The sequence below is a fragment of the Mercenaria mercenaria genome, chromosome 19 (assembly GCF_021730395.1).
Source record: "Mercenaria mercenaria strain notata chromosome 19, MADL_Memer_1, whole genome shotgun sequence".
NCBI lineage: Eukaryota > Metazoa > Mollusca > Bivalvia > Venerida > Veneridae > Mercenaria > Mercenaria mercenaria.
This window is the reverse complement of record NC_069379.1, coordinates 12,703,359-12,716,215: the sequence shown is the minus strand read 5'-3', so window position 1 is coordinate 12,716,215 and position 12,857 is coordinate 12,703,359. Positions and strand designations below refer to the sequence as shown.

General features: G+C 33.6%; 1 protein-coding gene across 1 annotated transcript in view; it reads left to right on the top strand.

The window, feature by feature from the left end:
- LOC128551093 (uncharacterized) overlaps positions 1 to 12,857 on the top strand; it is a 25,964-nt gene extending 13,107 nt beyond the window's left edge. Inside the window, exons 3-7 of the mRNA XM_053531471.1 lie at positions 955 to 1,020; positions 3,334 to 3,417; positions 3,990 to 4,023; positions 7,154 to 7,378; positions 9,346 to 12,857. Coding sequence (XP_053387446.1) covers positions 955 to 1,020; positions 3,334 to 3,417; positions 3,990 to 4,023; positions 7,154 to 7,378; positions 9,346 to 10,271 — 1,335 coding nt within the window. The 3' untranslated portion in view covers positions 10,272 to 12,857. The remainder of the gene's footprint in view (positions 1 to 954; positions 1,021 to 3,333; positions 3,418 to 3,989; positions 4,024 to 7,153; positions 7,379 to 9,345) is intronic.

The following is a 12,857-nucleotide window of genomic DNA, read 5'->3' as shown; positions in this document are numbered from 1 at the left end:
CACTAACACTTTTCAAATTAATTTAATTCCTGAATACATCTTAAAGAAATATCGTTCATTTTTGTTTTAGCAAGAGACATAGTTCGTAATATCTCTATATTTTATCACAGAGTTGTACATGTTTTTCACAGTCAGGGTTGAGTTTAAAATACATTTCACGGATGTCTATGACTGCATGGTAAAATATTTTGGTAAAGATTTGTGCCAAAATGCTGCTGAATGGAAATATCAACAAATGGAATAGGTATTGACAAAGTTATCTAGAGGTTCTATTGTGGAAGACTTCTGAAGTAGATGTCTAGTCTGCTTCCTGGAGAGTGTAACGTCAGTTATTGACAATAATTTAAAGTGTTACACATATAATTTTTTTCTGAAAAATCTTATTTTAAACATTAGAAAAAGGCAAAAGCTAAGGAGAAGGAGTCGGAAGATTCCGAAGACAAACCCGATAATGTTGAAGAGGTGATAATACATGCTGATTAGAACATTTTTCTTCAATTTAATGAATATGCATAATATAATATTATATACATGTATAATTATGTATCAATGAAAATCTGGTTCACTCTGAAGTTTGCTGTAATGTCCCCAAATGAAACTTTTTACAGCAGAAGACAATTTCTTGATCAACTCTACAGAATAGAATGGCTGACGCAGATTGCTTAAAACAAAAACAAAAATACTCTAAAAATCACATTTTTTGGTTTTTCTTTTTTTCAAAATTTAAAGATTAATGGAAAAAAAAGTCTGACAATATAATATAATGCTATAAAAATACAGTTCTGATTTTCTTTCACATTTTCAATGTTTCTGTTTAAGTATACTTCGGGACAAAGAGCAAGTTATATTTTTATGACTTCAAATTCATAATAAAATCGAACTTGAGAAATTACACTTCGCTATATCTATGAAATCCTATAATGAGCTCACTCTAGACCTAAACCGCTGTTACAGGTTGCCGCCCATGAAGAGAACATTGATACACCAGAACGTCGTGCTTTAGAGAAGGTTTGCAGTGAGGTAAGATTCAGTAACCATTGTTGTCTAATTTGAATAGAAGATAGTGTCATTTTACATTTTTAAATACGTTAAAGATATTCATTCAAAATATTCATGATACAGCAAAAGTTTTCTTGTATACCGGAAATTCCGGTATATTCCGGTGATTTTACCCATACCGGCAAAACCCATCTGGTACCGCCATGCCAGATGACTCTCGTGCTATTAAGGACAACTAGTGGTTCATGCACTGAAAATTTATTGTTTATGCAAAAACACGAAAAAAATGCAGGTACCTTGATAGTTTTTCTCCGTTCCCTATAGTATATTTCTCGATATAAAATATGTTAGTTTACCGTAAGGACATAACATTACGCTACAAACGATAAAACCAAAGCGGAACTTTGTTATTGCGCGTAACGCAAAACATCATGACGTCACTTTTGCTTACGGACGTTCATTTCCCGCGCTCTACTATAAGAAAGAGTGCTACAAAGAAAATATTTCTACCTGTTATTTGTAAGATATGGTATGCAAGAAACAAATTCTGCCAGAATAAAACACTTACATGTATACGATATGCAAGAAAACGATATCAGTCATGTGTTTACAAATCGGATGGAAATATCCGTCCCTCGGCCACCTGCGCATGGGCGGTAATTCGGCAAGATTATTACCGCCCAACGCGCAGGTGCCTTCGGGACGGATATTTCTATCTGCTTCTTAAACACATGAGAGATATTATTATTCCAAAATCTTAATATGATCAGTCATTTCATCCTTGTCATTTCGAAATGTCTCCCCGTAATATAGTATTATTTCGTATTCAGTGTTGTTATATTTTCTGGTCCTTTGGGATCATGGAGTGCACTCATGTTTACTGTAATAAAATTCCGCTTAAGCCGGTGCGAGGGGGCATGAGAGGTGTTGCACCTAACATTAACCCTTATGAACAGACTCAGTCAAACCGAGTCTGCTATTATATTGCTTGGCTGCATTCTAGCTTCCGAAGGATCGCTTTCAAGGTTTTTGCAGAAAAAGAGGCAGGTTACTGTTTTGATCATAATGATTGCTTGTCGGTCGGTTTGTCTGCCAGTCTATTTTTCGGTCGGTAGGCTATTAGGTTTCCGATCAATAACTACAGTACTAGTATAAAATACTTTATCCAACAATGATCAAGTTTTATGCGATGATTGACTATAGCTTGTAGATGACCCCTATCGATTGGAGGTTAGTGTGACAAAGCTCAAGGTCAAAAAAAAACTTGAGACCGAAAAGGTTCTTGGCCCTATATATAAAGACAGGTTTGGGCTACAGTCATCAAATTTCATAAAGTGACTACTTGTGGTCAGCAGATTTTTCTTTTTGTTATGTGGATTAGTATGTGAAAGGTCAAGGTCACAGTGACCTCGAGACTGAAAACGGTTACAGCTTAATAACTAAAGAGTGATTTTGCTTAGAGTCGCCAAACTTCAAAGGTCGACTTCCATTGCCAAAAAAATGACCCCTATTGTTTTGGATTCATTTAGCCAAAGGTCAAAATCAGATTAGATTGATAGCTGTTTCCACTTGGTAATGAAAGAACTCTTTGCCTGTTAAGTTTCGTAGGATTCTTGCCAGTTGTTATTACATTAACCCTTAGTTAGGTTCTACGGCTCTTTTATGATGTATTTTTCTTTTCGTTTCCACCTTAGCCCTCAAGCATTTATGAAATTTGAATGGTCATCAGGTTAGCGTTCTACACACCCAAGCGTAAATTTTATAAATTTACACGAGCATTTAACGGTTACCATATCATGCTTTCAGTTACTATGATATTTGCAAAGGATTAACCTGGTATAGATATGTAAATGTTACAGTACACTGTGACAGGAACTAAGAGAGTGTTTTGTGCACCTTTAACTGGTTGAGGCTAAAACGTGTTGTTTTGCCTATGACTATTTCAATATATCAGTTCTATCTGTGTTCCTTTGTGTGTATACATACACTGCTGTGGGTAATATATGATGGTGCGTCAATATTGGAATGTGGCTTTACCTACATACTTTATACTTCTTTGCAGTTTATTTGAGGGGTCAACTTCGCGGCTCGAACGGGATTGAACTCATGAATCCCCGACATAACGGCAGGCAAAGTATCAGCGCATCTATCATAGTAGATCTTTATATATTATTAAGTGCATGCATGCACTTTAACTTGCTTGCCTTAACATTTACGAACAATACTCAATTTATAGTTTTTTACAACCTAGGAGTTTAATTTTACTTTTGTTCGCATTTTCATTTTTTGAAATTGATTTTTTTATACTATAATGTAAATATACTTTTAATTTAGCTGGAAAAATTAGAGAAAAAATCAGATGAAGACGACATCAAAATACCAAGAAAGCAATTCCAAGCCATTATCAGAGACGTTAAGGTAATATCGAATAAAAAAGAACGCAGGAACATCTGTCGATAATGAACGCTTCATGCGATCCTGGGCATTTTTTCCTAATCTTATGGCTTTCCTTTTTGCTGCAGAGTCATTTTATTACAGATGAATCGGGAGTTAGTTGTTCGTATCTAATTGAGAAACTATTAAACTTATCAATAGCTTCAGTAAAAGGTAAATATCAAACACTGTGGTTTCTGTTTCACAGAACGTTTACGTTTTGTCACATTAGACCTGAATACAAAATTGTCTTTGATATAAGCATACTAAATCAATCAAAAGTAATCTACTGTTGCAAATGCTTTTATTATTTTAAAGTTGCATTAGTTCCTAAGGTAGAACAGTTACCTTTAAGCAAGGAATACCAGAGATATAGTTCTTTACAGCTGATATGGACATACATTTCATATAGATCATATTTCTCAAAATTAGTTAGTCCGTCAAAACATAACACAGATTAGTCTATATAAAAACTGCACACCGTTTCACATCGCCTTTTATACTCGTGTTGCTTTTCAACCATGTTTGTTTATTCGTTAACTGTGCATTTATTTTAGGACGCATTAAACGGAGCTGAAGGCAGAAGCAAACGTTAGTATTATGCTGTTGCGATAAGTAATTATATTAGCACTAGGAATAGCTGGGCAGATTAAGCCAATTATTCAGGAAAATACTGCATTTGGTGATGCAAGCATGAAATTTGGCATGTTTACTCGTCTGAGCTTCCTTTTTCAAAAATCCCGTTAGCCACTTGAAAATTCAAAATGGCGTCCATTTTTCAAGATGGTGAAGAACTAATTTGCCATTAATACTGACGTTCCTAGTTGAATCAGTTTTAATGTTATAGTCGAATAACATATTTAGAATGTTAAGGACAGTTTTTGTCTCGCCTGTGATTTTAGGAACTTACGGCGAACTAAGGCGTAGTTTTTTTCCCGCGGGACTGTAATGACGACGGCGACGGTGACGTCAACTTTAAGTTTGTATGTCAAATCAGTATCTCAGAAACTAATCTGTTTATTGGATTGAAACTTCACACATGCCTTTCTGGCCATTAGGCGCTGTACCAGGCCAAGTTCCATAACTCTGACATAGTTAACTTACAGTTTTTAACGTTAGGTCTTCGTATTAACTATTTTTCTCAGTACTATTAGGTTTATAGAGTTTCAACTTCACATGCGCCTTCATTGTCATTGGGCACTGTGTAAAGCCAAGTTCCATAGCTATGACATGAATGTTAACAAAATTATCCCCCTTTCAAAATTAGAAATTGTAACGTTAAAGTTTTGTGTCTCTACCTTGAATGTTATTCAATTATGTCGCTTCATGGCCGTCACTGCGGATTAGAACTTGTGGTTCAGCTTTATATAACGCAGAATTAAAGAGTATAAAGCATTCCACGTAGAAACATAAATTTTGATAAACAGAAGACCTGCTTTGTGTCATAGGTGAAACAATACAGATCTACTGTACTTGTCTCCCCTGGAAGGCATGTCTTGAGACTTTATAATTTTGCCAAATAGTTGTCACATTTTCAGCTGTATAAATCCGTAAACGGGAGTCCGAAACAATTGCATTTACACCTAGAACAACATTGTTTTACATGCATATTTGGTCAGTTTTTACAGCTATTTGCAATTGGTGGGTTGTTGTCCAGTGCATCTGCCAAAGGTCACATTGTTTCTCTTTACTGGCAAGCTGTTTATGTCCCTTCACAACAACATGCATGCAAAACCATTCGTATATCGAATTCTTCATGACAGCATGGCGTCAGATATATACCTAGCTGGTTGCATATGGGGACAGGCACAGTTTTGCCAAATGGAAGTCGATAATCCTGCTGAATGGGAATGGGGGAAACATGGTGACCTTTGGCAGATACACTGGATAACAACCCACCAGATGCAAATAGCTTTAAAAAAAACTGACCAACTGTGCATGTAAACAGAATGTTGTGGTAGGTGTACATGCAATTGAACTCCTGTGTACAGATCTATACAGCTGCAAATGTGACAACTATTTGGCCAAAATATATTCCAGTGGAAACAAGTACGATAGATCTGCATTGTTTCATCTATGGCACAAAGAAAGTCTTTTGTTTATCAAAATTAATGTTTCTACGTGGATTGCTACATACACTTTAATTCTAAAATTGTCTGTCTTATATAAAGTTTGACTACAAGTTCCAATCAAGCAGTGACGGCCATAAAGGGACATAATTAAGATATATTCCATTTAGAGACACAATAACTTATCGTTACAATTTCCATTTTTAAAAGGGGGTAATTTTGTTAGAATTCATGTCAGAATATGGAACTTTGCTTTGTACAGTGCCTAATAACCATAAAGGCATGTGTGAAGTTTCAACCCGGTTTAAACAGTAGTTTCTGAGAAAAAACTTAATACGAAGACTTAACTTTGAAAATTCTAATGTTTAAAAGGGGGATAATTTTGTTAAAATGTATGTCAGAGTTATGGAACTTGTCTTTAAACAGCGCCTAATGATTAAGAGGACGTGTGTAAAGTTTCAATCCAATAAACAATAGAGTAGGTTCTGAGAAGAAAAAAACTTGACATGCACCGCCGTCGTCATTGCCGTCACCGTCAGAAAAGCTACGCCTCTGTCCGCCATCAGTTTTAAAAGTCGCAGGCGAGACAAACATGTCCTTTAACACTCTTAATATGTTATTTGTCCATAAAAACATTAAAATTGATTTGACTAGAAACGTCAGTGTTAATGGCAAATTAATGCATTTTACATGAAACGGCGGCCATCTTGAAAAAAAGACGCCATGTTGGATTTTTAAACTAGTCTTTTGTACATCAAAAATAGGTTTTGCACACGCAAAACATCCTAAGATATATTTTTCTCAAAATTGACAAAAATGAACTCTGTATAGGTCTGTTCAATTCAAAATTTAACTTCCAATTTGAATTTTCAAGTGGCTAATGGGATTTTTGAAAAAAAAGTAGGCTCAGACGAGTACACATGCCACATTTAATGCTTGAATCACCAAATGCAGTATTGTTTTAGTTATCTGCCTAGCTAGAATGTATATATGATTGTATAAACGTTCATTGTAAATTTCAAACAGGGACATCGTCTTGTATTTTAAGGAATGAGTTCTATTGTAACGTTGTCCTTTTGAATATATAAACAAGTACTAAACTTGCCCTTTGAGTTAAATCTAAAGTCTCAAAGTACGGATATCAAATGAAACTTTGTATGCTTGAGTAACTGCGATAGGCAAGAATTACTGTACGTATGAAACTTAGCTTTCTTCATACAAAGCAGCCGGACAGAATGTTACATTGAGCTAAGTTTTAAAGTTTGTTTAAAGTCATGTTTGAAAGTTGAGATCAAATGTGACAATGCAGTATTTTTGTTGGTTCATTTTACTATCTTATGGATGAAAAACATACGAGATTAAATGTTTACATTAATGAGACCTTATAAAGGACACATGGATACCCAATATTAAAGACGTGCAAATAGATCAAATGTCAAAATGTCTTTCCATTTCTTTACATGTGGCATTTAAGATTATCAGAAAGGCCGAAGTCATATTTTTAGGATAAACATGCATTTCACTTATAACGATTCAAGTTAAGTATCTAAAGATTAAAGAACCATTTTATTATTTTTATACCAATAAATTATCTTTTGTAATTAGAGAATATTACTAAATATTTATTTTGCATTAAGTTTACTACTTTTCAGAATCAGATCGACTGTTTGCTTACTTAATTGATTCTTCAAATGCAAATGCAGCCAAGTCGTTCGTAGAAGCTTTCCAAGAGAGAATGAAGAAGAAAGGAATTTCGTTAAGCCGAAAGCAAATCAGTGATACGGATAAACTAGATCCGAGCCTGTTTTTAATACTAGTTTGTAATGCCTCTTCTCGCATTGAAGCCGACATTGAAGCATGTTTTGATAAAATCAAAGGTTAGTACGGTAGACCTCTTATAAATCCAAACAGCATATTTGGCATAATTTGACTGTATCAGATTTACTTATTTATATGAACGTTTAAGTTTTCTATGAAATTGATAAATATGTACACAGTTCGAAATAAATAAAATAAGAGTTAGGCTGTTTATAACATCATACATCAACATTATTAGAAGTATGATGTATGATTCAAAATATTCTTTAAGATTTGTCATACCTGATCCTGTTCTATTCGTGTTATGACCTCAGCCAAACTGTTGTAATTTATACTATCAGCCGTTTGGTTTTGACATACATAATCTGAAAAATTACATTCATGCTTTAGCTGCATATCTTATATATTCCTGCATTTTCTTCATACTTCCATCTATTCCAGTTTAATCTACTAATTTTCATACAGTCCTGTTTTATTTTCAAATTTTATATATTCTTGCTTTACGTTCATATTTTGGTATATTACTGCGTTACGTTTATCTTTTTATATACATGTAGCTATACTTTACTACCATATTTTGACGAATTCTTGCTTTACGTTCATATCTTGGTATATTTCTGCTTCTTGAATATGTCAGTGATTATTTGTGCAAAATTTAACTCTCCCTACTTGATTTTATGTATGCATGTATATATGCTTTCTCGGTTCAATAATCAGGTCACCAGAAAATCACACATATTATTCCATGTCATGCGTTATTACTGGTGTTTTCACTTATATATTTACCAAGGTAAACAATCTTCCACGGTGATTTATCTTAGATAAATTTATGTAACACATAATGACCAAGAATATGCTCTTCGTTTCTGCAGCATGATTTACTGTCCGGCATTATTGTTACAGTTTGCGTATGCGCACTTGTCTTTCCTCACTTGACCTACTTTATTTGAAAACGAATCGATTTTTTTATTATGAACTTCTTATTTGTTTCTTGTCCTGTTATCTGGCTAGTGTAAAGGGTGAATCCATCGTGTAATGTTGTTTTTGTTATAATACAAATTGCGTTGTTTTACGTGAATCTTCGTATTGCCGTTTTCCTCACGATATCTTTAGTTTTCCTGACGGAGGTACAGAGGAATAGGTGTTTCTCTCCTCACTCCCCGACTAGCTTCCGTTAGCAACATTTCGTTCTAGTATTCACTCATTAGATTTTCTAACAGTCTTTGACTCTTGTAGTTAATCAGAGGCATTTACACTTGAAGACAAAATATTTATCTAATTATTTCTAGCGAATTAAATACCAGTTTTATTGTAAATTTCCGCTTCCCGTGGGAACGGCCGCTTCACCCTCCAGCCTCGCCACAATATTTATTGTTTTTAATTTGTTCACGTGATACTGTCAATAATATATAAAGTAAAAGTGATTGAAACGTTACATCGACTTGAGTTTGCCTGCACATAGAAATACACCGGACTCCTGGGTTGATATTTCTGTCTTAGAAACACGTCGTCCCTGCCCCTGTACACGCTACCTCTTATCCATTGTGATATATATATATATATATATAGAGAGAGAGAGAGAGAGAGAGAGAGAGAGAGAGAGAGAGAGAGAGAGAGGGCAAAGGAACAGGTGTTACAATAGTTTGGCATATTTCTGCTGTACCTCCACATTTTGACGAATTCTTGCTCTACGTTTTATTTTGGTATATTTCTTTTGTACCGTCATAGTTTGACGTATTCTTGCTATACATTTATATTTTGATATATTACTTCTTTACCTCATATATATATATATATATATATATCTATGCCTTACCTTCCTATTTTGATGAATTCCTGTATTACAAATATATATATTTCTACTGTACCTTCAAAGTTGGACGTATACTTACTTGATTTTTTGTTTGTGTATTTCATTACGTAATCATTTATTAGAAAATAAATGTAGAATCTTTCTCGCCTGTACACATGTATCTAGATCTTGGCGTCACGCAGTTTAAAATTAAATAGAATATGTGTGTTACAGGAGAGGTTCACGACAGAATAATTCTAATAATCTTGCATGTGGCGAGAAGAGGTAAAGCGCCCGCGGAATACACTAGCAAGAAGCTAGGGAATAGTTTTTGTTCTGGAAGGTACAGCTCGGTATTCTCTATAATTGACATGGCATTCACTATAGAAGATGGAATATATGAATGTTCCATGAATGAAAAAGCATTCAATGTTCTTGAAAGCATTTATTCGGATAATCCCACAAACCTTCAAACGCAAGAAACAAACACAACAAAAGATACACCTTGCACTGAAGATACTTCCAACCACGACGAAGCTACAGAAGATACAGAATCACTGCTACCAAAATCTGTGAATAAAAAAGCATTCACCGGTCTCCAAAATTCCACAAACCTTCAAACGCAAGAAACAAACACAACAAAAGATACACCTTGCACTGAAGATACTTCCAACCACGACGAAGCTACAGAAGATACAGAATCACTGCTACCAAAATCTGTGAATAAAAAAGCATTCACCGGTCTCCAAAATTCCACAAACCTTCAAACGCAAGAAACAAACACAACAAAAGATACACCTTGCACTGAAGATACTTCCAACCACGACGAAGCTACAGAAGATACAGAATCACTGCTACCAAAATCTGTGAATAAAAAAGCATTCACCAGTCTCCAAAATTCCACAAACCTTCAAACGCAAGAAACAAACACAACAAAAGATACACCTTGCACTGAAGATACTTCCAACCACGACGAAGCTACAGAAGATACAGAATCACTGCTACCAAAATCTGTGAATAAAAAAGCATTCACCGGTCTCCAAAATTCCACAAACCTTCAAACGCAAGAAACAAACACAACAAAAGATACACCTTGCACTGAAGATACTTCCTACCACGACAAAGCTACAGAAGATACAGAATCACTGCTACCAAACTAAACAAAGATTTTAGCAACATTTTATTATAAATGAAAGCTTTTTACCGCATTTACTTGTGAAAATTGACTAACAAGTACAAACATTAAGACGAACGTCAGAAATCGCTAAATATAATGGCATCTGAATAAATTCGAGACTAGAACATCCCGATTTTATAGGAATGTCTTGTACAAACCTTGAAAGGTTTCAGTCAAGGAAAGTTCCAAATTGTATTTCATTAAAATTACAGGATGTTTTCTTTCTAAAGAGGTTATGATCCAGCTTTATACAGACACACCACATGTTTGGCGTTCCACACTTGATGGACGTGTGCCTTTTCGATGAAATCTGACGAAAGGGACGGGATAATAATATAATTTCATGCATTTATCGATGTTTCTATGAGATATTCAAAAGTAATTAATTGACTTTTTTATTGATATGTACATAGCATTCCTCATTATGTTTGTATTGATGACTTATTGTTTAGCCTATCTGAGTTTGAGATATCATACTTGTCAAGAAGTATTTATATGCTATAGTTTTCAAACTGTTTTCAACAAGATGTTAAAATTTTTAAGTCTGAGTTGTTCTAGTTTTTTTTTCCAGAATCACATTTTCTGTTCTTGAAGATACATGAAAGTTCTTGAATCTTACATGATGTTTTAAGTAGGAAGTTATTTGAGGACAGGGAAGAACATAGTCAATAAAATCTTATTGAAAAAGCATTCATGTATTTTTTGATAACAAAATATTACCAGTTTAGGATTTAAAACGTTAACTTTAAAAACATGATTTATATTTCTTGGATATACTACATACAGTCTGAGTAATATGTGAGATATTGAAATTAATACTTATTAGAATTAAATTCGACAAGGACTGGACTTGCTCTATTATTATATATTATAATTGGACTTAATGGCTAGTTAACATTTTCAAGGTATCTGAATTGTTACTTTTCAAAATAAACTGTTTTACTGTTAATAGTTGCTGATTTTTCCTGTTATATTTAGTACTAACTAACAAGCAGTTGTTATCGTTTGACCTAACATCATCTTGATAAAAAAAACAATGAAAAATGTATATGCAAAGCAATTGCATGATATGTATTCGACAAATTATTTATATCTCTAAATTGTTATTGTATGCATGAATATTTATTATATATAAAAGACTGTTTGAAAAACAATTGACTGAGAATTAACGTAACCTTGTATTTTTGGTTCACGAACCTTCTAGTTAAAATCTCTATCTCATGGTTCTTGGAGCATCTTGGAATATAGTAGTGCATAAACTATGATGAAATCCTTTTTTATGATGTAGCTTGTCATAATTACATTCAAGAAACGAATGTGTCGGCCAATTTAAACATATTTCAGTTGGAAGATAAGTAACAGTTTTCTGCAAAAAAAAAAAAAAAAAATCAAAAAATTTAATTTCTTCTTTCATCTTACTGACAACAATTGGTTTTGAATGATGTTTTGTTATGTCGTAAAACCCTTACATAAAAAGCTTTTCATAACATTTTGAAAACAAAACTGACTATGATTATTAAACCAAAGCGATTTCGCGTTAGAGTAGAGTCAAAGTGCTGTTGTCATGCAGTTTTGAATATTTGCAAAGTTATCGTTATATACAAAAAAAACTTTCATATTAATGTACTGCAGTATATTTGTGTAGTAGGTATGTCCTTTAAGCATATTTATATAACTCCGTAAGAATATCATCACCTGCTTTGTATATTCAGACATTTTATATCAATTTTTTGTGGTTGGTTGTATAAATATTCACGATTATAACTACTTATTTCTAAAGACATTCTGACTGTTTACTAAGAGTTAAATCTATGTTTGTATATACTGGTAAATTGATCTAAGCATCCGACTATCAAATACATGCTACATGTTCGTAGACTTAGACAGATAAAACTGAAAATAAATCTAAATCTGCAAACACAATTCGACGAAAAACCTTGTTCACCAAAACAGCTCCCGAAACCTTACTTTTATTAAACATAATTAACCGTTTATTGTTCTGTTGGAAGGCATAGTTACTGCAGTACGATATACTATGTTTGGTGTTTACCAGGTTTGATCTTACATTAGGTCCTTTTTATTCCAGGTATTGTAAAATGTTTAGTTAAATTAAATATGAGACCTATGCAAATACCGATAAATTAAAATGCCTTTGTCACAGACATGAAACAAAATAGATCGTCATAGCTTAGTAAAGTTTGCAGATTTCATCAGCTATCCAAACAGAGGTCTTTGAACGCCATACGGCTTCCATAAGGAATATTATTCTACTTGTACTCTGTATTATTTCTGATATTGTTTATACATTCCTTTTTTATGAAAGAGTTCCTTTTAAAACAGTGTTAGCTACGCGAGTGGTCTTGTACGTTTTATTACCCCTCATAAATAGGCCCAATTATAACGAGTTTAGTATTACTTTGATTGGTTGTATTCAAAGCTTCCTAAGATTTGTCTTAAATATTAACATACTTTTTCAAACCGAGTTTTTATTAGTTTAGGTACATTCAATACTTGCATACGCTTCTCCAATGTATTTTATTTGGATAGAAATAAAATTATATTTAAAAGC